The sequence below is a fragment of the Micromys minutus genome (assembly GCF_963924665.1).
Source record: "Micromys minutus genome assembly, chromosome: 11".
In the NCBI taxonomy this organism is placed as follows: Eukaryota; Metazoa; Chordata; class Mammalia; order Rodentia; family Muridae; genus Micromys; species Micromys minutus.
Genome location: NC_137980.1, coordinates 26,292,190 through 26,318,163, shown reverse-complemented (window position 1 = coordinate 26,318,163; position 25,974 = coordinate 26,292,190). Strand labels below are relative to the sequence as shown.

Below are 25,974 nucleotides of genomic sequence, written 5' to 3'. Positions count from 1 at the left end.
TAACCACCAGGGGAAGATACCACATGCCACCAGTGCTCTGTGGACACATACAGTTGACTGTCCTACTCTGCCTAAGTCAAACTGTGGAAAATGTTCCCATGTTCCTCCTTCAAGGTCAAAACCTCTCAAACCTGGGTCTGGCAGTCCAAAACTTATGCTGTTCAGTGCAGCAACTGAAGATATAATGGGGCCCTTCCTATGTGACAGCTGAATACCTGTGACCACTGTTCCCAACAAGGCCATTGAGACCACACGATGCTAGGACAAACATCTAGGTAGTGGCTTTCCAGATGTTGTAAATACAGATGTGAGTGCCAGCCCAAGTCTGCAGTTCACTCAAAGCAGGGCAAACTCCCCTCACTCAATAGTGCAGAAAAGCAGCTTCCTGAGGCTACTGGAAATGTCTGTGTTACTTCTCGAACCCAGAGGTGTTGTAGAACTTCTGCACCCTAAACCTGACCAGAACTCCGTAGTATACCCAAGAGGTTTCCTCAACAGGGACATTCCACACTAAGAGGGCCAAACCCAGACCAGTTAAGTTTCAAACATGGGTATTCCCCTAAACAAGGCAGAACTTTGGGGAGGGGCTTCCCTAAAGTTCCCACCAGGCCTGGGAAAAGCCACAACTAAGAATTTAAAACAAATCCTGTTGTCTTCTGAATGGGAGATTTGTGGGATCTTTGGCCAGAAATCCCAGATAGCTCTCTGGTCAGAAATGAGAGTGACCTCTGCCAATTCCACTGCTGGGTCCAGCTGGTCACCATTGAGCTCAGGTAAACAGAGAAGAAAAAGCTGGTTTTTTTGTTTTGTTTTTTGTTTTTTTTTAAGATGTATTTATTTATTTTATGTATATGTGTGTTCTATCTGTACACCTACATGCCAGAAGAGGGCATGAGATCATCACGTGGTTGCTGGGAATAGAACTCAGGACCTCTGGAAGAACAACTGGTGCTCTTAACTGCTGAGTCATCTCTCTCTAGGCGGGAAAACTGGTTTTGCTGTTTCTCCTCCTGGGTCTGCCATGATGTGCAGGGACAGGCTGAACCAGGCCAGCAAGAAGCTCTGGCGTGCGGTGTGAGAATTTTTGATTCTGACAGTGGCCTTTAGAATTGGGGGTGATTTGAAGGAGGGTTTTTAGGGTCTATTTTTTTAACTGCTGTTACAAATGTTTGAGTCACAGATGTAATTTGGTGTGCTGTGGTTCTCGTATCTCGGGTTGCTACAATCCACCGTTGGTGATGCTCCTCCTGGAGACCCTGGCAAGCTGGTCTGGATTCAGAAGTCATGCCTTCCCATACAGTATTTTAAGGAGGAGGTCTCTGGCTATGGTGTTGGGAATTTTTCTTTCTAGTTTCATGAAGCTTGGGAGAATCTCTTCCTAAACGGCAGTGTTAACAGCTCTTAAAAGCTCTCAGTTGGCGGAACGATTCTTACACACAATTATTCTCAAGCAAAACTCTCTCTCTCTCTCTCTCTCTGTGTGTGTGTACACATACATACACACACACACACACACACTTGGGGCAGTGTGGTGCTTACGGCCATGTGAAGATTCCTGATTTTCAGGAGACTAGGAAGCTTCCTACTGCCTCATTTATAGTTTCTGGGCCTTCACTTATATCGACTGAGAAGCAGGGTATTTTTCATAGCTTAAGTCACACAGGAAGTCAGGGTACAGTCAGGCCCCTCTCTCCTGCATGGTGACTTGAGAGACTTTCAAAGAAGAATCCATGACTGCTGTACATATGTGTGAAGCCATATTCTCCACAAACTCTGTATTAACCATGGCAAAGAAAGGAAATACAGTAGCAGTTCAGGATGCCAATGTGCTGTGGTGACATCCCTCCATGCAGCTTCTTAACTTTACTGTGTTTTACTTGTCTATTAGTGGGGTTATTACCTGAATTAGTAAAAATGAAAAACTAAGCCAGCAAAGTGTTGGGATTACCATGCAAGGACCTAGTCCAATGCCCAGCATCATGCAAGAAGCCTTGGAAGGTGGGGGTAGGAAGCCAACAGAGGCTTCCTGAGCAGCCAAAGTAACTGATGGGCGTCACTCTATAATGTGTTGCTGAGTGAGATGGATCAGTGGTTAAAGGCACTTGCCATCAATACTGACATCAATGCTGAGTTCTAGCTCTAGTTCCCACATGGGGATAACCCAGAAACTCAAGCTGACTTTTTTTTCTACACCATACAAATAATGAGTTATTTTTTTTATTTTTTTATTTTGCTGTTTTTAGAATCTATATATTTTTTTAATTTGGATATTTTCTTTGCTTACATCTCAAATGTTATCCCCCCTGGAATTCCCCGATCCCATCCTCCCTCCCCATGCCTCTATGCAAAAGTCCTTCATCCACCCAGTCCCTCCAATCTCCCCACCCTAGCATTTCCTGTACTGGGGCACTGAGCCTTCACAGGGCAAAGGACCTCTCCTCTCAGTGATGTCTGAACAGGCCATCCTTTGCTACCTATGTTACTGGAGCCATGGGACCCTCCATGTGTACTCTTTGGATGGTAGTTAATTCTCTGGGTGGTCTGGGAGGTCTGGTTGGTTGATATTGTTCTTTCTGCAGGGTTGCAAACCCCTTCAACTCCTTCAGTCCTTTTTCAAACTTCTACATTGGGATCCCATTCTCAGTCCAATGGTTGGTTGAGAGCACCTGACTCTGTATTTCTCAGGCTCTGGCAGAGCCTCTCATGTAACTGTCAGCATGCATTTCTTGGTATCCACAATAATGTCTGTGTTTGGTGACACCATATGGAATGAATCCCTGGGAGGGGCAGTCTCTGAATGGCCTTGCCTTCAGGCTCTACTCCAAACTTCGTCTCTGTATTTCTTCCTGTGAATATTTTATTCCCCTTTAAAGAAGAAGAAATCATCCCCTATTTGGTAGTCCAATTTCTTGAGCTTCATGTGATCTTTGAATTTTATTTTGAGTGATCCAAACTTCCGGGCTATATTCACTTATAGGTGAGGGCATACCATGTGTGTTCTTTCGTGATTGGGTCATTTCACTCAGGATATTTTCTAGCTCCATTCATTTGCCTCAAAATGTCATGAAGCCACTGTTTTTAATAAGTGAGTAGTACTCCATTGTATAAAAGTGCCGCGTTTTCTGTATCCATTCCTCTCCTGTGGTACATCTTTCCTTCCAGAATCTGGCTATTATAGGGCTGCTATGAACATAGTGGTACATGTATCCTTGTTATATGTTGGAGTATCTTTTGGGTATAGGCCAAGAACTGGATCCTCAGGTAGTACTATATCCAGTTTTCTGAGGAACTGCCAGACTGATTTCCAGAATGATTGTACCAACTTGCAATCACACCAACAATGGAGGAGTGTTCCTTTTTCTCCACATCCTTCCCAACATCTGCTGTTGTATGAGTTTTTTATTTTAGTCATTCTGACTGATGTGAGTTGGAATCTAAGGTTTGTTTTGATTTGCATTTCCCTGATGACTAAGAATGTTGAACTTTTCTTTAGGTGATTCTGCTCCATTCAGTATTGCTCCATTGAGAATTCTTGGTTTGGCTTTGTACTCCATTTTTTTAAACAATATCATTTGTTTTTCTGGAGTCCACCTCCTTCTGTTCTTTCTATATTTTGGATATTAGCCTTGTATTAGATGGAGGATTGGTAAAGATCTTTTTCCAATCTGTTGTTTGCCGTTTTGTCCTGATGACAGTGTTTTTTGCCTTGATGAAGCTTTGCACATCTTCCTGCATAGCATCAGCCACCCAAGGACATTGGTTACTATCCATAACCTGAAGGTAAAACACGACTATTAAAGATCCCAGTTACTTATGACATTGAACACAAATAAGTCAAGCCGGTACCCAACCAGAAGATTTACCTCTCCTGTCATCTTTCATGATGCTGGAAGTTACTTTACAAGTGAATAATGAGCAATGCTCATTTCCAAACTCTGTGACATACACCAGTAACATGCCGGCAAAATATTATGATGCAATGCTAGCATGATATTGCCTCCAGTGTTGCCTAAAGCTACAGTAGTTGGCTAGGTATTTAATCCAGGATTGAAAGGAATCAAGATGGAGATAGGTCTTTATTCCACAGTATTTTTTAAATAGCTAATTTTTACCTTCCTTTGAGGGACAAATAGTTGATATAGTTCATAAGCTATCCACAAACAGTGATATCACTATTAGCTATTTCTACTCTTTTCTTATATGAATGTATAGTCTCTTGGAAAGTACTGAAGTCATGAGCCTAGACAACAAAGGCATGCTTATGTTAAGTGAACATACACTGAATTGAAATATATATAATAATATGTAACTGTGTATTATGTTACATTTTAATACTATAGCTGGATGATTTTGCTTAGCTATACTCCTCCTCATTTGTTGAAATAGGATCTCCTGTTAAACCTGAAGCTCTATAACATAGCCTCGCTGGCTCCTCACTGAATTTCAAAAATTTTTCATTATACCAACCCATTACAGAAATGTGCCAACAGACTGAATTTTATATGAATGCTGAGGAATAAAAACAAATGCTAGAGACATGGTAGTACTGTATAAATATATGTCTTTAGAAAATGTAGTCATGTAGGAAACTTAAGTGAACAGGAAAAAAATGGAAATATTCACAATCTGAAAGTTGACCCTAGTTAAAAAAAAAAAAAAAAAGATAATCTGCTTTTAAGATTTATCCGTGAAAACAAAGAACCACAAAATTGTCATTAGAACCAGAGAAAACATTTAACCAAGTTGATCAGGAAAAAAAAATCACAGGACTTGCATATCACAAAGTAGAATGTTATAATTTAGACATACTTACTCACTTAAAATCACAAAGAAACTCTGGACAATTGGATAACTTATATAACATATCAAAAGCGGAATCTGGCTGCTACTACATGTAATAAAATCCTGACTCTTCTGAGCACTTCTCCTGCCACCCTTTCCCTAAACATTTTTTACTAGTGAGATTTGTCAGTTTTAGGCTCTTTCTTTTGTTAGGTGCCTCCAATTAAACCAGTCAATACTCGAAAATCCCATAACTTCTGTGCTACCTTTAACCCTAGGATATTTCTCAAGAAGGAAAAATGATACACTGAAGGTTTTATTTCTGGATTGGATCACCCACAGTACACTTCTCCATGACTCTCCAAACCTATATTTATCCCCAGATTCACTCCTCTGCATTTCATTCAAAAGAGAGAAAAAACAAAAAAAAAAAAAAAAAAAAAAAACAAAAAAACAAAAAAACAAAAAAAAAAAAAAACAAGACACTTTGGATATTAACTGAACACCACAGCACAAGAACAAGCACAAATCTTCAAATCAAACAATGCAAGGAAATTACATAGTTGGAAAAGCATTGCAAGGTCAGGCAAAACAGAAACACAAACCCATAAAACTCTTCATTATAATTTCTTCCATGGATTAGAAGGGGAGTCTAATATAAAAAGTCTTAATCAAGCTGACTATATTCATAGGGACTAACTTCAATGTGTCATTTGGAATGCCTTTCAAGACCACCATAACGAGCAAAGGTTTTAGAGTACTGGTTATATTTATAGGTCTTCTCTCCAGGATGCATTGATTTATGACTTTGAAGATAAGGGTCTTGTACAATGGATTTTCCAGTCTTTACAATCATAGGATTTCTCCACATTAGGTGGTCTTTTATCTCTATGCAAATGGCTGTACCATGCATAGTCTACACCACATTGAGTAGATTCAAAGGGATTCTCTATACTATGTGTTCTTTTAAGACTCTAAGATTACTATTCTCTTCAAAAGATTTACCACATTGGTAGTCATAGGGCTTCTCTCTGGTATATGTTCTTTAATGGCATTGCAGACAGCTGTAACATGTAAACAACTTACCACATTGTTAAGATTCATAGGGCTTCTCTCCAGTATGTGTTCTCTTATGGTTTAGCAGAGGGCCCTTACAGGCAAATACTTTACCACATTGTTTACATTCATAGGGCTTCTCTCCAGTATGTGTTCTCTTATGGTATAGCAAAGTGCCCTTACATGCAAATGCTTTACCACATTGTTTACATTCATATGGTTTCTCCCCAGTATGTGTTCTTTTATGGCTTTGTAGAGTGCTAAGACATGCAAAGGCTTTATTACATTGTTTACATTCATAGGGCTTCTCTCCAGTATGTGTTCTCTCATGACATTGCAGAATGTCTCGACGTGCAAAGGCTTTGCCACATTGTTTACATTCATAGGCTTTTTCTCCAGTATGTGTTATTTTATGTCTTTGCAGAGTTCTGAGACATGCAAAGGCTTTACCACACTGGTTACATTCATACGGTTTCTCTCCAGTATGTGTTCTCTTGTGGCTTTGCAGATTGCTGTGACATGAAAAGGCTTTATCACATTGTTTACATTCATAGGGTTTTTCTCCAGTATGTGTTCTATTATGGTAATGAAGATGGCTAGGGTGAGCAAAGGTTTTACCACATTGGTTACATTCATAGGGCTTCTCTCCAGTATGTCTTCTTTTATGGCATTGCAATTGGCCGTGGCATACAAAGGCATTATCACAAGGGTTTAATTTATAAAATTTCTCTCCTGCTTTTGTTCTTCTATTTATTTTAACACTACTATAATACACAAAGTCTCCAGTAAGTGTTCTTTTATGTGTATGAAGATCACTGTGACTTGCAAACCCTTCTTTGTATTGCACACCTTCATGGGCTTTCTCTCCAATATGAATTCTTTCATTCCAGTGAAGATGCCTGTGATATACAAAATCTTTATCACTTTGCATATACTGAGAGTTATATACAAATTGAGTTCTTTCATGCTTATGTATGGAACAGGCAAATATGGTCAGTTTACTACATTCAGTATTCTAATAAGTAATTCTATCTGTATAAATTTATTTAAGTGTTTTCTAAATGTAAAGAGGAATCAGATATAATAAGGGTTTATTATATTTTTTACATCCATCATGTTCTCCATCATTATGGCTGACTATACATCTTTCCTGTGACGGCGAGAGCACTGATAATATATCTTACACTTACAGCATTCTTTGTCTATGTGGGTTTTTCTTTTTTAATTTTTACAAAACGGCAAGAATTCAGAGCTTTACCATAAGATGGCTTTCATAAATTTTCCTATAGTGTGTACCATTCAACATTTGCAACTTGAGCCATGATGCCCACAAAATTTGATGTTACTAGTGCTCATAGGTATCTTCTGCATTGTGATGTTGTCGATGTATGCATAATGAAACAGTAAAATCAAGAAACTTTAAAATTGCATCATATTCTACAAATCTACATTAAATGGTGAATACTGAATAACTTATAATTATACAGGGACAGAGATAGGTAAAATGATTCTGTCAGTATCCCTTTGGCATGAAACTTACATTTTTTATATATGATAGATAGATAGACAGACAGATAGATAGATAGACAAATATATAAATGATTATATATGCATATATATATATGTATAAATTGGTAGACAGATTCAGAGATGAATGGATAGATGAGAGATAGAAATAGATTTACCTTGATAAAGATAGACACAATTGTATATCTGTCCCTTATAATACACCCATGAAAAGAAGAATAATAAATAAAATGTATCTACATAACATTCACACACAGTATTACTTTTTGCTCTTCAGGATCATGTAATATTTTAATTAACTTTTCTCTATAACTTTTTTAACTGTCTTGAACTGCCTCTCTCTTTAAAGTTAACCACCTTGCTATAGTATATGAGTAACATCTGCTTTACTATGCACTATACACTTTTATTCAAAGGCTGTAGATATATAAGCATTCCATGTTGAACATGTACAATGATATTATATCTGAGTGTTATTAGACTAAACAGAATTAAATTTCTACAGAGTAGTGCTAAAGGAGCTTATAATTGAAATCACACTACTTGTTAAGGAACAGTTTCCATGTGTTCTCTCTTAAAGGAATGCCTTCCAAACATAAATCAAATTCCTGACAAAGAAGGAAATGCTTTGTAAGAATTTAATTCCCAATACCCTTAACATTCTGCTCATTTACACTGATGTTTTTAACTAAAACTTCAAGAAAACACTCAGATTTCTTGAGAGGCATATTTGGATCAGAATGCACATAAAATTACCTTTCATGTCTTCTAGAATTTAGACTCTTTTCTTCAAAACTGTGGTCTTCCCAGTCATAGCCTAAAACACAGTAAAAGAAAATGTACGTGATATTGTTGGAACTTAAGAAAATTTTAAGGTACTATTTGACGTGAATCTGCGAACCGTGCCTGCTTCATTTACCTCATTCTCCCTTCTTTTCAATTAAAATTGTAGAAGATAATCAATACCAACAACAAAAGCATTGAAGGAAGTAAGAGAACAAACACAAGCAGTTTTGTTTAACTGCCCCTATTTAAACAATGGAAAGAACAAGAGTCTTACCTAGAGCACTGAGGTTCCTGTAGGTCTCCAGCATCACATCTCTGTAGAGACTCTTCTGGGAAGAATCCAGCAAAACCCATTCTTCTGGAGTAAAGCTCACAAGTACGTCCTTATAGGTCACTGCCTTGGAAAGTATACCATACATGTTTACAAAAGAAAGCATGGTGCTCACATATGGGGCATGTATATTTCATTGATAATATAGTCAAATTATTCTGGTGTTTCCCCCCCATATTTTCCCGGACACAGAAGTTACAATGTAATCTTTAAGTCATTGTAGAATGAAACTGAATAATAAGGTCCTAATTTCTCAGTTCCTCACCTTTTGAATAAGATATACACATGCAAGAAAAAGGCCAATAAAAGACATAAAGAGACTAGTAAAAAGGTCAACAAATCTAAGCATACATCGTGGTTTTTGTTAATAATTATTAACTACAAGAGCAATGATCCTTTGCTAACATGGTCATGTTTCTTATGAACCTTATCTATTCATGAGCATGAAGGATATTACCATCTTTTGAAATCTTTTTCAATTTCTTTTTTCAGTGATTTAAAGTTCTTGTCATACGGATCCTTCAATGGCCAGGTTAGAGGAACAAAAAGACACTTTATTATATTAGCGGCTATTGTAAAGGGTGTTTTTTCCTTTATTACTTCCTTGGCCCAGTTATCATTTGTATAAAGGATGGCGACTGATTTGTTTTAGTTCATTTCTCATCCTGCCACATTGCTAATGATGTGTATCAGCTGCAGAAATTCTCTGACAGAATTTGTGGGTGCATCATGTATACTATCACATCATCTGCAAAGAAAAGTACTTTAACTTCTTTAAATTTGTATTTCCTTGATCTCCTTTATTTTCTTTTATTGCTCTGAATATTCACTATATTGAGTAGATAGAGAGAGAAAGCAACCTTGTTTGTCCTGATTACAGTGGATTGAATGGCTTTAATGTTCTCTCAATTTAGCTCGATGTTGGTTATTGACTTGCTTTATATAGTTCTGATTGTTTAGGAATATGCAACTTTACCTCAGAGTTCTCTAATACCTTGAACATGAAGGGGTATTGGATTTCATCAAAAATTGCTCACCTATGATCCTAGCAGCTTTATTCGTAACTGTTGAAAACTGGGAACAACCTACATGTCCCTCAACAGAAGAATGGATAAAGAAAACATGGTACATCTAGAAAATTGATTACTATTAATCTCTTAGAAACAAACACATCATGAATTTTGCAGGCAAAAGGATGGAACTTGAGGATATAATCCTGAGTGAGGTGACTCAGTCCCCATAGGATAGGCATGGAATGTAGTCACTTATCAGTAAACACCAGCTATATCCCAGGACCATGCTGCACTCTAGAGACCGAAAGATGCTAAACAAAAAAAAGGCACTAGTGAGTATGCCACAATCTCACTTAGAATGTGAAATAAAATAGTCACAAGAAAAAGGTAGAGGTGGGGAACTGGGATGGAGAAGAGATAGGAAAGAATATGGGAGATTCAGGGACTATCAGATGTTGAGAAAAACAGGAGAAAGGGCTATAACCAGAAAATGAACATAAATCTACACCTGACTGGATGAAGGAGGTGTTGGACATTTCCAGGAAGAGACAGAAACCTAGGATAGTTATGCAATCAAGAGCCAATATTCATGATATTACCTGTAACTCAGTGCATTGGGGATATCAAAACTGAAGAGGATACCTTCTCTAGCCAGGCAAGAACCCCAGTGGTACAATAGAGAGACCAACCCACCCACAATAATGTTAACAGAAAACATATCCTGTTTACAACAAATGTATGCAAAGGACATGCAGGAGAGACTCGGGGAATAGTCAACCTTAATAGGGTCAAATTGAGCCCCATCCAATGATTCCTAACACAATTAGTGATGCTCTGTTAGGCTTGCAGACAGGAGCATGTTGTACTCCTAGAAGTTTGACACGTTTGTTGCAGACAGATACAGACACTCACAGGCTAACAGGTGGAAGAACTTGAGGATTCTAGTGGAAGAAGAGGAGGAAGATTTTCAGGCTTCTCAGGGCAGATGAATTCCACAGAAAGATCAACAGAATCAACCAACCTGGACCCTTGGGGTTCTCAGGTTTAAACACCAACCAAGAAATATCATTGGCTGGACCTATGACTCCCTGCTCATATGTAGTAGACATGCAACTGGCCTTCATGTGCCTCTGAAACCACTGGAGAGGGGCTATAAGAAAAGCTGTTGCCTATGTATTGGATATGTTTTTTTCCCCAGCTCTGTGGCTTTATCTTGCCTCAGTGACAGAAGAAGTGACTACACTAGCTTGGCATTGATGTGCCAGGACAGGGGTAATACCCAGGGGTGTCTACCCACTCATAGGACAAGAATAGGAGGTGATGAGGAAAAGATAGTGGGAGATAGTAACACAGGGGCAGGGCAGTAAGCAGGATGAAAATAAAATAAATTAAAAAATATATCAAAGTCAAATAAAACAAGAAACAATAAGCAAGCAGCTCGTGGAGTTAATCCCAGTACAAGGTGGACAGCAGAAAAATGATCTCATTGAGCTGGATTTTAAAACATCAAAAATTTCAAGATATAGACGGGTTTTCCCACGTCATAAGTTGTCCAGAAACTAAAGCCCTATAGTACTCAGCTCTCTGGGTTTAGTTAACTCCATATGTAGTCAACTTGACTCTCAATGATACCAATCACAAAAGGCAAGAAAGAAGAGCTGATGAAGATTTCTTTTTTCACTATGGCAGGCAAGGAGAGCTTGGGATTAATTTCTAAACAATGATTTTATGAAATAAGAGAAGCTTTGAGAATTTATATAGGGATTTTTGTTATGTTTCACAAAAGTTTGCTTGAAACTAGTTATTGTCTGAACATGGTCACAGCATTAAAGCAGAAATATGTAATGGCATGTTACCTCAAATTCATACAGAAAAATATTTAAATCACAGATTTCTTTTCTAGAGATCCTGAGTTCAAATCCCAGCAACCACATTCTTGCTCACAATCATCTATAATGAGATCTGATGCCCTCCTCTGCTGAGTTAGAAGACAGCTACAATGCACTTATGTATAATAAATAAATAAATCTTTCTAAGAAAAAAAAATCAAAAAAGGTAAATCAATACACTTACCAATATATCTCCTATATCCAAATGACAACTGGACTAACAAATATCAGAGAAAAAAAGTAATTAGTAACCAGTGAAATAAAATAAAATATATTAGAAAAACTTTAAGAAAGCAAGTAAAAGACTTGTATGATGAAAAAATTAAATAACTTCAAGGAATTGAATTACACTTCAGATGGCATAATCTTTAGGCCTCATGATTTGGTAGGACTAATACACAAATAATAAACATCCTCCCAAAAGGAATATAAATGCCCAACTCAATCCTTATCAATATTCCAAAAGAAGAATTGAAAGACTTGAAAGGACAATTTCTAGTTCCCAGGACCAAAAGCCTGAAGAGATACATAATCAGGAACAATAAAATAATTCCAGGGTATTGGCATACAAACACACAGGTTGATCAACAGAAGAAAGTTAAAGACCTAGAGATAATTCCAAGCACATATGGACACCTGGTGGTTCCTAAGGAGTCCACCAAGACACACTAAGAAAAACACAGAACCTTAAGAAGTAGTGCCAAGGACCAGCCTTGTCTCTGAGAGGGGGTCTGAGATAAGTGGAACCTGGGAACAGTGGGAAGGATGACTGGAAGCCACTGGGGATTCAAGATGATGCGGTCTGCTTGATACAGCTTCTCCAGTCTCCTCTCTCTATATCTCTCTCCATGTTCTATTTCATGTTTCTGTGTGTGTGTGTGTGTGTGTGTGTGTGTGTGTGTATGATCGTGCAAGCATGCACCTGTTCTTCAAGCAGTTCTTTTAATCTAATATTTTGCTGGATAGCCCATCTCCTGCAGAACACTACTACCATCTTCTATCTTACATATCAATCCAATCAGTTACTCCGAATTTGCTTTTGAGTATCTCATAAAACAACATCCCAAGTAACAACCAGCTTACACTTTTGTTTAACATTGCAAATGAACTCTTGCTTTGGTAAACACACAGGAAAAGTTAGTTGAATAGTTCCCTGCCCAGAAATTTCCATTTTTACCACTCGGGCCTAGACTTCCTCTAACACTGAACTCAGAATGTGCCTGCCTTCTTATCTCCCTGCCTATGAGTCTTTCTGAAAGCTGGCCCTTGGTGGAGCTGTCTTTATTCATTTGGATTCATGAAAAAGCCCTTCATATCATCCATATTGCTTAGAATACTCATGACACAATTCACAGGTCATATGAAGCTAAAGACAAAGGAAGACCAAAGTTGGATGCTTCAGTCCTACTTAGAAAGGGGACACAATAATCAAGGGACATAGAAGGGAGGGATGTGAGAGCAAGAGGGAGGGGGAGAGGATCAGGTGTGGGAGGAGATGGAGAAGTATAGAGCATCAAGAAATTGAACATAGACATGTAGCAGTGGGTGATGGAGATTCTGGGGTAGCTACTAGAAGGTCCCAGATGCCAAGAAAGCAAGAGGTGTCCAGGACCCAATGGTGATGACATTAGCTGAAATACCCAACAAAGGGGAGAGAGAACAGGTGCAGACCATATCCAGAGACCACCCATATCAAAAATATTAACACAGAGTTGTTCCTTTCTAACCGAAATGTAGTAACAAAGAGAGGAGTAGAGACTGAACAAAAGGCCATCCAGAGACAACCCCACCTAGGGATCCATCCCATCTGCAGACACCAAACGCAGACATTAGGGCTAATGTCAAGAAGTCCTTTCTTACAAGAACCTAGAATGGCTGTCCCATGAGAGATTCTGCCAGAGACTGACCAATACAGATGCAGATGCTCTCAGTCAACTATACGACTGTGCATGCCACCTCACAGAGAGAACAATAATATCAAAAATTCTGACAACCCATGAGCACCCAGGGAATAAACTACCAACCAAAGAGTAAACATGGAGGTTCCCATGGTTCCAGCTGCTTCTGTAGCAGAGGATTACCTTATCTTTCATCAATTGGGGGAGAGGCTCTTGGTATTATGGAGAGAGGATGCCCAAACTTTGGGGAATGTTAGTGGAAAGAGGCAAGTGTGGCTAAGTGGGTGAGCACCCTCATAAAAACAGGGGGAGACAGGATAGGTTTCAGAGAGAAAAATAGGAAGAAAAATGAAATGTGAAATATAAATAAATAAAATAAACAATACAAAAAACACTAAGAAATAAATACAAAATTAAATCAAATCAGAAGTTCCAGTTTAAAAATAGAGTACAGATTTAAACAGAGAATTCTCAACAGACAATCTCAAACAGCTGAGAAACATTTAAGGAAAGGTTAGTCACAATCCTTAGTCACAGTGAAAATGCAAATTAGAACTATATTGTCATTTCATATTATCTATGTCAGAAAGCTTAAGATAAATTACATGAATGTCTTTTCATATTAGTCAGAATATAGAGCAAGTGTGCCACCCTCTAGTGCTTGTAGGAGTACAAACTAATACAGCCAACAGGGAAATCAATATAATGAGTACTCAGGAAAATGGGAATCCACCCAGTTCAAGATCCAGCTATATCACTCTCACGCATGTATGCCAATGTTACACCATCAACACACCCACAATGATACATCCTCAACCACGATCATTGTAGCTTTATATGTATCAGCTAGAAGGTAAGAAAAACTGAAATGTCCCACAGCTGAAGAATGGATGAACAAAATGTGGTTCATCTTCATAACAGAGTATCACTCGGCTGCTAAAATTATGACGAAAAAAATTAATGCATGACCACAGGCATATGACTACAACTAGAGCAACCTCACCCTACATGAGGTAACCCAGACCTAGAATGATGAAAAAGTTATACAGTCCGTGATAGGTGTATGCTAGCTCTTAAATAAACTTTAATCAAGCTATCCTCCACAGACCCAGAGCGGTTATATAAAGAGAAGGAATATAGAGGGCACGGCGCATCTTCATGGAAAGGGCAAATAGACTAGACACACTGGGTAGACTGAGGAAAATGGAAAAGAAGTAGTAGGTATCATTTGGAGGGAAGATTTAGGAAGACAGTAAAGTGCACAGAAGTTGACAGAATTAGAGGATATTTGCAGTTTAGTAAAAAAAAAAAAAAAAACACCTTAAGGTACTGGCAACTCTCAAAGAATTTTGGGAGTGACCCTAGGGACTAGCGCCATTAGTCAGGACAGTTAGGGTGGGGTTCTTGGATAGAGAAAGTTAAGAGAGGAGGAGGGGTGACTGGTAGAGTGTGGGGAGGATAAACAATGGTCCTGGTATATTGTAAGGGAGATGAATGTAGTTTAAATGAAAATTGTAATTTAATATTTCTTGAATAAAATGCAGAAACAAAGGGAAATTATGAGAAAGAAGAGCAAAATAGTGAAGACAAGGAAAGGGTGATTTTGAAAGATATATTTTTCATGTTTCTGTTTCTGAAGAGGATGACCATCACAGAGAAGTTCATGCCAAGCCTATCCGTAGGCTGAGTACATCACTGAACTCAGATGGTTTACTCTAAGCAAGGTGCACACACACACACACACACACACACACACAAGTGTTATCATCTGAGGCTGGATATCTACTAAGAAGAAAATAGATAATTGATATGTGCAAGGCAATCACATTTGCTCAACAATCATTTATCATTAAATTTAAACAAAAATAATCTATTCAGTAAGTAAGTTTTTAACCTCATTTTAAATTTTTCATGGACTATGACTCATGGTCAGAAACTCCATTTCCATCGTATAAGACAACCTTCTGTATTTTCATAGTATGCTGTACTAGCTATTTGATTCTCATCAATCTGACAACTCTGGGTAGACAAAGTTGGATATTCATCTTATCTTATCTTATCTTATCTTATCTACACACCAACTAAAGAGAACATTATAATAATCCCTTGACAGTGAATGCTTCAATCTACAGTCTGCGTTTTCTCCCCTCATTTTCTATTGCATCCTGTAAGGTAAACAAGATGGGTGAAGCTCTTACATCAATGTAACAAAAGGCAGTGCCATTACAGACACAGTTTAAGCTGTCACTGTGTATTGTTTCCTGAACCATAGGGCACTGACTGTAGGGATCCTTTACAAGAGTATAGTCCTTTACATGTGACCTTGACCAAAGTTACCTATCAGCGTGTGTGTGTGTGTGTGTGTGTGTGTGTGTGTGTGTGTGTGTGTGTATGTAGGTGTGCACCTTGTCTGTATACACACACACACACACACACACACACACACACACACACACACACACACGCTGTCAATCTAGTACTGACATTTCTTCTAAATGGAGAGGCCTCAGGCTCTGCAGACCTCTCTGCATGGAGAGGATCAGAATGGTGGCTATGGCTCTGCAGTCCCTCATGCCTCTTCAGGAAAAGCCACGCCCTCTGAAGCCCATACACAAACCCATGCTGAAGAACATTTCAATGACTGACTCCTGCCAAGCACCATGAACACCTGAAACTCCAAACTCCTTTTGTCCCATGAAATTTAACTTCCATGAAACATGTGATTGTGGCTGGTGGTAGTGGGAATATAAAAGGATTCTAATCGAATACTGCTGAAGGATGATTCTCATCATCTTTTTTATAACAGTTTTCAAATTCTTAGTAAAATTTATCACACCAAACTGAACTAGGTATGCATGCAATGTTAGGAACTACTAGAAACCAGATCTTCAATTTTCAAATCTCTCTTCCCACTGCACACCAAAAGTAACTCCTGTTAGGGACAAAGAACTGTGGTATTATAAGCAACACAGCTTCCTGTGGCCAGAGATACAGAATCTCCATCTCCCCACAGTATCAAGACTGAGTGAGGCTCATTCATGTAGTTTTTGTCAGTCATAGACAGTAACAAGTAGGACTGAGGAATTCTGGGGGAAACTAGCCACCTTTCATTTGTTAGGTGAGGACTTCAGACATGCCATTTTTTTGAGACTTAACAATAGTAGAGAGTATAAACTTAAATGATTCAAGTATAACCTTAAATTTTATGTCAAAAACTTTAAATAGGCTTCATCGTGGAAATTATCCAGGTATGAGACATAGATTCCAAAGTACACCAGTTAATAGTCACATCTTTTCTCTCTGCTGTGCACTATAAAATCAGATTAACATTCCTATTAGGCATAGATTCACTATTTGCCAAACATCCTCTGTTGGTTGAACTCATGTAACAACAGATAATTGGTTTCTAAAACTCAATCCATTTTCTTATGCAGATTTTTGATTGCCTTCTTTGGTAAACCACGAAAGATTTCCAGTGTGGACTTTTATTGATCGTATGACATTGATAGCACCAGAACCCACAGATCATGGAAACTTCTCTCACAGCAAGAAAGCTTCCTCCTTCCTTCCTCCACCTTCTTTCCTTTGTTGTAATTGAACCAGCTTCAGATTTTCTCAGAGAATTCAATTCATACTGAATTCCCTCTTTATTTATATTTCCCCGAGAAAGTCAAGGATATGGGAGACATTCGTTACACTGTCTAGTTTTTCCTTATTGACTAATCAGGACTCATCCTGGAATATCTGCAAGACTCTCTTCAGGCACTTGGCAGCAGAAGCAGGATTAAGTGTTCAAAGACATTACAAAGAGGCAAGCCTGAGCTAGAGAAGAAATGGTCCTCAAGAGAATCAGGCAATCAAAGAATTGAGAAAAAGGAATAACATTCTTAATAACCCAGAGACACTGAGAAAGGAATAAATGCGTGAATAGAGCTGTGACGCTCTCAGAAAGTGACATCTAAAGTGTCACTACACACTCACTTCTTAAAAAAATAGATACAATTGGAATAATGCATAGCTATAGTGACTTTCAAGGAGAGCAGGACATTGCCTACTGGGGAAAATAGCATCAATGAAATGAAATCTGATCTTTTCATCATGTGCAATATTAGCTGCTGAAATCTCTAACCTTAACCACACACAGCAGTACTCAATCGCCCCTGATTCAAATTTCCCAACAGACTTAACTAGATAAACAAAAGTTTGACTCAACGTAACCTCCAAAATATTTATACCCACCAATCTGGACAATTTCTATTCCTATGCATGAATTAACAAATTCCGAAGAATTACAAAATCACTCACTTTGTCCCATTAGGGTCCTCCATCCTAATGGTGACCCATGCAGTTGACTCTCCTAAACTTCAGTCTGTGAGCTACCTATGGTCTACACAGTTTCACCCTGCAGTGTACACAGTAAACTGTCCCTCCTGTTCTGGTCTGAAGGCAGAAGCCACGCTCCACATACATGTTCTTTCCTTTCCCTACAGGGGACAGTTCATTACATGACTGAGATGAGTAATTTTAAATCTCCCCTGTGCTACAGCCCTTTAACTACAGAATTCATGAAGATTAATGACAAGAAAAGCAGGGTCACTGCTCCGGAGAGCAGAAACTGGGAACCAGGTGATAACACAGATTGTCTCAGAAACAATTTTCTAAAAGGCTAGATAAACACAAAGCTGTTCAAAAAGTATTGCAAGGGTTTTTTCCCTTCTTTTTTTTTTTTTTTTTTTTTTTGTTTTTTGCTTTAAAAAGAGAGAGAAATCTTGAAAGAATGTGTTCTCAGTCACCTAACACATGTGATACATGTTACACCCTAGACAAAATTTACTCCAAATCAATCACAAACAAAATGTAAACAGAAGAACACGTCGTCTGTACTCGAGAAACCAAGCCTGTATGCCACTGGCATCCTGCCAAGGGTCTTCTATACACAAGCTCCTGCTCCAAAATCTTTGTGCAGATTCAGCCCAGGCACAGAAGTTATTCAGGCACCACCACGGGACCAGGAATTGCCAATATCAAGTGAGACCTCACACGTGGCTGCATGAAGCTGCTGGTTCCCATCCCGCCCTGAGTAGAACCCACCAAAACAGCTCCCGTTCCTCACCATTGTGGGCTGTGAGCATATCCTGGCCCTGCTACAACTTCAGCGCTTGCGGAAGCTTCCCTCAGTACTCGGCAGTGAGGTCAAAGTACAACACAGAAAATCACCTAAACGTGCTCAAGTGCACGGAACCAGCAATGTTGTTCCCGGAAAAGCCCTCCCTTCCTCTACCCCGCCCACCACCAAATTGAGGAACTGATTGGCCACTGAATCTGTCAGTCTGTTTCTGCTTTTTTGTTGGGCAGAGCTTCTGGGGAGAGAACTTAGACTGACTTTGACTCTGCCCATGCTCTCACCTGGCTAGGGCTGGGCATTTCCCCTTATTCCTACTACAGTCGAGCATATTACTAATGCTGCAGTGAACAGTCTGTCCCGCAAGTGAATGTGTGCTCAGAGTATTGACAGTTAAAGAAAGACTTCAGGAAATAAGATTTTGGGTTTGTGGCTTTATGCTCATTTCAGGGTTATTGAAGTTACCTGGTAGGTGTGTGACAACCCTGGGAGAAAGGCAGGAAACTGACAACAAAAGCTGTGGAGCTCAGTTGATAGCCAGGGCATCTTCCTCAGCTGGAAGAAGGAGAGAAAAACCTAAACAAAAACAGAAACACGGGTATACAAGCACCGCCCTACAGAGCGCAACTTGAAGACAGATAACTGCAATGGCAAGAGGTTTATTTTGATCTGACGCACGTGGGGTTGATCAGCCTCAATGGGAGAGTCAACCCAGAACTCAAAAAGCATACATATTTTATACCTTTTTAAAAAGAGGAATTAACTGCTATATTATAATTGGTCAGCAAAGCAGCAGTATAAGTTTTCAGAAAGAGGAGAGAAAAAAAGGGGAGATGAATTTTTGGCAGTAAGGTTGTTGACAATTCTTGGAATTTAGTACAAGAACAGGCAGGGGGTTGTTCCTAAAGCAGATATTTTTATTTTGTATTAACTCAGCTTGGTCAGCATAGCCTGGTCATTCTGACCTGTCTACTAAAACTTTATTTTTACATTTTTAGGACCTTGTTTATACATTTTTAAAAAACTCTGAGGGGTTTAGGCTGATGATGATTTGGACTCTTCTATGAGACCTTGTGGCTGTCAGCCATAATTTCTGTCCTTGTTTACTTTCTCAAAAATCTGGAAAAGTCTCAGAGCCCCTATAAACTTTGTTTCTGTACATCCAGTGGCAGTGAAAAAATCCACCTTCTACAGGTTTCACAAAGAAGCCAAGAAAAGTAAGTGGGTCAAGGGAACAGAAAAAAAGGGGCATAGTAAAACCCAAAGAGACAAGGTTCTAGAATATTATATGCCATGGAATCAAAGTCCAGAGATGCTAAGAAGCCCATAGAATTTGGCAAAGAGGCCATCCCCAAAGGCCCTGTAGGAAGCAGGTAAGAAAGACTGCAGAATTCACAACACAGATCATGCCTCTGTATAGGAACCATATACACAAAGGAGACACCATGCCCCTGCCAAAAAGTTAGGTATTCAGGTGAAGTGCAGAATAGGCCACAGGCTGATGACCTCTATCCATTAACCTTACTGTTCTGAGGGTGAAAATTTGATGAGTTCTGGAAATTTTTTTCTCTCTTTCATTTGGTTACCTAAAACTTCAGGCTTCTAGCAATGGACTCATGCTGATAGCAGCAGAGGATTCAGAAAGCCAGTTACTTGGGTCTTTTAACACAGGGGCTTATTACTCAATAAAAGCTCGGAGTTGTACTCTTGGTGAGCCAGAGAGAAGTAAAAGAAGAAAAAAGAAGGCACACACACACACTGAATAATTCAAAAAAAGCTACACCTATCCTTTATTTTTGCTGTAAGATTTTTATATTTTTTTTAGACAAAACTATTCCCTGTAGAAAAAAACTGCCTCGTAGAAAAAAAAATTAAACCAAAGAAAGTTGCAGGAAAATGTAGATCATAATTTAAAAGCAGTGTTTCAATCTCTACAGTAATTACTCCCATCTTTCTGTGTTCCCAGACCATCGTCCCCTTCAAAGTTTTCTTTTTGAAACAGATAGAAGTCTGTTCATTCACTGCAGGATCTCTGTCTTTCTCTTCATAGTCAGAGCAAAGCCTCACATTCTGACTCCTGTGGAGCTCAGTCTTTCTTGTCTTTCATGAGCTACAAAGCTGTACCATCTCTTCCCAGACATCTACTGTTCTTGTGCTCTAATGGCCATGTGACATTTCAATAAAGGTTGACAGTGTCTTGGTTCGGTCTACTGTTCTTACCTTAGCTCTGAGAGCAGTTTTTCTCATCATGACAGAATGCTTTCTGAAAACAAATCAAAACAGCAACAAAACCAGAAGTTCCTGGTCTGGGCAAGAGGCTCAGTGACAAAGGAGGGGTGTTATGCCACCCCTCTTTTCGTGTGATGTACTTATGTAGAACACAAAATTTAACATCTCCATTTTAACTTGTGTGTGTGTTGTAAATACCAGTTCATGTGCATGTGTTCCCTTCTGCATACAAATGTGTTTACATATATGGTAGCCAGATGTCAAATGTCAACTCTGGGGCATTTTCCTCTGATCAGAAACCAAAGAGTTTTGTGGCACAGTGATTATTGTTTGTGGACAACTGTGCTGTGGTTTTGTAAGATCATAATATAGGAAGGGTATGAGTAAGGAAAGACTAGTGGGTGAATAGACAATCAAGTGTAGTGTCAACCTACAACTGGATATATTTCATCGTAAAAAGACAGAATATCTTACAAGTGTTATGACAAGATCTTTGACAACACTATACTAGTGAATGAGAATGACATGAAGGAACAGCTGTATGATAGTATGATTTTATTTGCACCTTTAGGGACATTATTCATGGACAATGTGGAGTCAAGGGGAGAGACAATATAATTTTACCTACATGCACATTTAGTTATCATCCATAAACAACGTGAAGTCAAGAGTACCAGAGGTACCTAGAGAACGTGAGGGCTTAGCCTATAAGTTTCCTTTTCCAGACATTCTATCCTGCAAAGGGTATTTAATCTCAAGTCAGACCCTGAGAAAAGAATATGGATCCCCCCCCTTTTTGCAATAAATACCCAATAAACATATTAGAACCAAGGACTGTTTCTTTCATCTACCATCAGAATGTGCAGAAGGTCTTCGTTTACAGACTCACGGCATAGCTCTCCCATAGAAGGCCCATCTGTGATTCCAGCTTGCCTCTGCCTAGCTAAGGAACCTCTCTCCTGAGCTAAGCCAAAAAGTTCCCTCTTACCCCAGCCCCCCGAGGGCATCCAACTCAGTTCATGGCTCTTCCACTACATGGAATTTAGCCTAGTTGCCAAATTGTCAAACATTCCCCTGAGGCCCTACATACCTGCAGGTCAAGGAAACCTTGAACCAGCTCTGGCATCGACTGCCATCTCGGAGTACTTTTCCCATCCCTTAGCAGTGTCTTAGCTTTCCCAGAAGCCAAGCAACAGCCAGGTGATGGCATGGGAAAACACAACCTCCAAGGTTCATTGTTCCAGGAGTGGCTACCCAGCTGAGGGAAGCAACAGACTGACAGATTCACTGGCCAATCAGGGCCTCCATGAGGACCTGCCAGTCAGACTTTGGGGAGGATTCTTCCAGGAACCACAATTTAGGGTGTAAGCACTTGAGCAGGTGTCAGTGATTTGGTGTGTTGTGCTTTGACCTCGGTGCTGAGTACTGAAGGGAAGTTTGGCAAGATCCAAAGTTGCAACATGGCCAGGATATGCTTATTGTCCACAATAGTGAGGAGCAGGAGCTGTTGTGGTGGGTCCTACTCAGGGCTGAGTGTGAATCAGCAGGTTGATGCAGCCACATGCGATTTAGGATTAGCAATTCCTACACCCAGTGTTGATCCCTGAATAACTTCACTCTCTGTGCTGAATCTGAACTAAGCACTTGGAGCAGGGGTTTGGGTATAGAAACACCATGGGAAGGATGCCAGTGGAAGACATACTTACTTTTCCCCAGTATAGTCTAAGCTCTTCTCTTCCATTCAATATTATGGTTGTGTTTGATTTGGAGTTAATTTTGTCTAGGTTAAAAAGTCATGTCATGTGGCGGGAGACTGAAAGCACATTTTTCAATATTTCCGATTTAAAAAAAAAAAAAAAAAAAAAAACAAGCAATCTGTGCAATACCTTTTGAACAGCTGCATGTGTTCCGTTTTAGAAAACTGTTTCTGTGACAAGTTATGTTGTCACCTGCTCCCCAGGGCAATGACCCTGCTTTCCTTTTCATTAAACTTTTTAAATCCTATTGTTACATGGCTTTACCACAGGGGAGATTTAAAATTCTTTATCTCACTCATGTAATGAATTGTCCCCTGCAGGGAAAGGAATGTACTTTCATGTGGAGCATGGCTTCTGCCTTCAGACCAGAACAGGAGAGACAGTTTGCTGTGCACACTGAAGGGTGAAACTGTGTAGACAATAGCTAGCTCACAGACTGAAGTTTAAGTAGTCCCCTACATGGGTCACCATCAGGAAGCAGGCAGTGAGTAATTTTGTAATTCCACAGTATTTGTTAATTCATGAATGTGAATTGAAATTGTCCATATTGCTGGGTATAAAACCTGGGGATATACTTAGACCAAAACTTTGTTGATCCAATTAAGTCAGCTCTAAAATTTGAATCAGGGGCTATTGGCTATAGCTATGTGTGTTGGGTCTGAGAAGCTAACATTGCACATAATGACAAGATCGTAAGCATGTTATTGATGCCATTTCTCCTAGCATGGGATGATGGCCTGTTCTTCATGGAAGTCACCAACGCCATGCATTCTTCAGTTGTTATACTACCAGCAGCCACAACTGCATGTTTCATGGAAATTAGATTCCAGGGTTCAAAAGGAGTTTAGAGTTTCAGAGGGTTTTTAATATCCATGGTTCTTGGCAGGAAGCAGACATTAATTTGTTCTTCAACATTGTTTTCTGCGTGGGGTTCAGAGCTAAATGGTTTGATCAAAGTCGCAAAGAGACTTGGTGAGAGTAAAACTTCTGAATTCAGAGATATTGGCAGGGCCTATGAATGGATTTGCCATGAACTCTCCTGTGATGATTATCCTCTTCAGAAACAGAATAAGAACTTTATCTGTTAAAATCTTACTTTCCTTCTCTTCACTATTTTTTCTTTTTTTCCAAATTATTTTCCCTTCATCCTTGAATTTTTTAATCTAAGAAATATTGAATTATTTTTTATACATTGAAACTAGATTTTTTTTCAATACAATATATCAGGACCATTGTTTCTCCTCCCTCCATTCCTTCCACTTACCCTCCTCCTCTCATATCTTTTGTCAGGAGCCATAACACAACATGCTAATAACTAGCAGGTGATCATCCTGAGATGGCCGCCTCGGATTATCATATAGTCTCCAACTGGTTCACCCTTATTCAGCAAGGCTGTAAGGGATTCATTTTAGGAAAGATACCTGTCATTAAAATGCTTTTCCTGTTATTATTAAACATATATAATAATCATTTAGTAATGGCACACCACTTTGGAGCAGATCTCTGCAGATCTACAAAGATGTACTTGTCTTGTAATGATACTACATAAACAAATAAATGATTTCTTAAGTCTTAATGACAGTCCTATAAGAATTCCTTAAATTATAACTGATTATTAAGCTCTTTTATAGTGAGACTGCAATAAGATCATTTCTAATAGTCAAAACTGCTGTGAGAACTCTCACAGTCTCCCATTTCACCAGTTAATTGTTCTTATATAATAACCAGACTCTCCTACTCAGAACACATTCCAGTAGGCTGTAAAACAGTTAACCAAAAGTCATAAAACGGGAACTAATGGTTTATTATAGGTAGTAAGACAGAAGATAAAATATTGACTGGGTTTATCTATACAAAACTTCCCTAATAACTTACTTAGGATTTTACACCTTCAGTGAACATGTGGAACTGAGACAGGTGATGGATGTTTAGCCAGATCATCACTCCTAATGGATGTGCATGTAAACATCCTCTGTAGTAAACTTCTATTGCATTTTATGATTTGATTTTTTTGTCTAAACTTGTGATGAACTTTGAAACATGTGATCATGTATTCTGAAAGATGGATAAGTACAGAGGACAAAGAGAGATGGGCATTTCATTCCCTTTTTTGCCTTTGGAACCTTTTTTCCTTTCCCCTCTTAGGACCTTTGCTCTTTAGATAGCTTTCAGAGGACACTTTTTACTACTTAGTAATAAACATCATTATCACTTTTTAAGTGTCCCCTTTTTTCCCAGTGACTTTCCACTAGCAGTCTGAGAGTTAGAGCCCAGCAGTTTCTATTGAGATACAGCAGCCCTAAATGTCTTGTAAGACAAAGTCCTATCCCTGCATCTTGTAAGACCAAGTCTTACCATCTGGGGATGCTCTTCACCATCAACTTCCTTAAGAAGAGCCTACAAGAAAGAAGAATCCCACCAAGTTGGTGCTGACCCCAGGCAATCTTCCTTTCCATAGGATCGCCACCCCATCTGTTTTTTCTTTAGAATGGAACAGATTTCAGAGAGGAGAGCCAAGCAGTTCTGTTGTGGTGTAGCTTTTGCATATGTGCGCAAGACTAATATAGCTAGATCCTGAGGTTGACAGGTTCCCATGTAACTGAGGAATCACGTTATTTATTTTGCACTACTGCAAGCAGTAAAGGGTGGCGCCCTTGCTTTATATCTCACTAATATAAAAAGGCACTGGTGTTGTTGATACAAAGCATTCTGACATGGGTAATATGGAATCACAAAGTTTTCATTTACATTTCCGCAATGGCTAATGATGTTCAATCTTTCTTTAAGTGTTTCTCAGCCATTTGAGATTATCTGTTGAAACTTCTGTTTTAATCTCCATGCTATTTTTGAATTGTATTTTTTTTTTATTTTAGAAGATCTAGTTTCATAAGATCTGTATGTACTCTTTTGTATAATATGAATTCTTCATATTTGGATGTGGTAAAATTACTTTTCTCATTCCTTAGGCTGTTTGTCCAGTTGATTGTACTTTTGCTTTACAGAATCATCACTGTTTCTTGAGGTCTAGTTTTTGAATTGTTGCTCTTAGTTCATGAACCCTTAGTGTCTTCTGGGACAGTGCATTGAAGAATCTTCACCCCTTACACTTCTGTCAAGTTCACCATGTATGCTAGTACAGCATACTGTGAAAATACGGAAGGTTGTCTTACTATGATGGAAATGGAGTTTCTGCCAATGAGTCATAGTCCACGAAAAATTTAAAATGAGGTTAAGAACTTACTTACTGCATAGATTATTTTTGTTTAAATTTAATGATAATAAATGATTGTTGAGCAAATGTGATTGCCTTGCACATATCAATTATCTATTTTCTTCTTAGTAGATATCCAGCCTCAGATGATAACACGTGTGTGTGTGTGTGTGTGTGTGTGTGTGTGTGTGTGTGTTTGTGTGTGTGCACCTTGCTTAGAGTAAACCATCTGAGTTCAGTGATGTACTCAGAGCCTACGGATAGGCTTGGCATGAACTTCTCTGTGATGGTCATCCTCTTCAGAAACAGAAACATGAAAAATATATCTTTCAAAATCACCCTTTTCTTGTCTTCACTATTTTGCTCTTCTTTC

At 38.9% G+C, this 25,974-nt stretch overlaps 1 protein-coding gene across 1 annotated transcript; it reads right to left on the bottom strand.

Moving 5' to 3' along the window:
* Positions 1-2,465: 2,465 nt before the first annotated feature.
* Positions 2,466-18,530, bottom strand: LOC308426813 (zinc finger protein 431-like). The gene is made up of 4 exons (XM_080924752.1): positions 18,396-18,530; positions 8,426-8,549; positions 8,122-8,182; positions 2,466-3,774 (listed from the first exon to the last, which is right to left on the bottom strand). Exons 1-4 carry the CDS (start codon positions 18,396-18,398, stop codon positions 3,621-3,623), a joined length of 342 nt encoding a protein of 113 aa, XP_080780878.1. The 5' UTR covers positions 18,399-18,530; the 3' UTR covers positions 2,466-3,620.
* Between the last annotated feature and the right edge of the window lie 7,444 nt (positions 18,531-25,974).

Coding starts and splice junctions, on each gene's coding strand:
- LOC308426813 (XM_080924752.1), bottom strand. Junction 8,183..8,425: donor CAGGAACCTCAGTGCTCTAG/GTAAGACTCTTG, acceptor ACTGTGTTTTAG/GCTATGACTGGGAAGACCAC. Junction 3,775..8,121: donor AATTCTAGAAGACATGAAAG/GTAATTTTATGT, acceptor TTTTACCTTCAG/GTTATGGATAGTAACCAATG.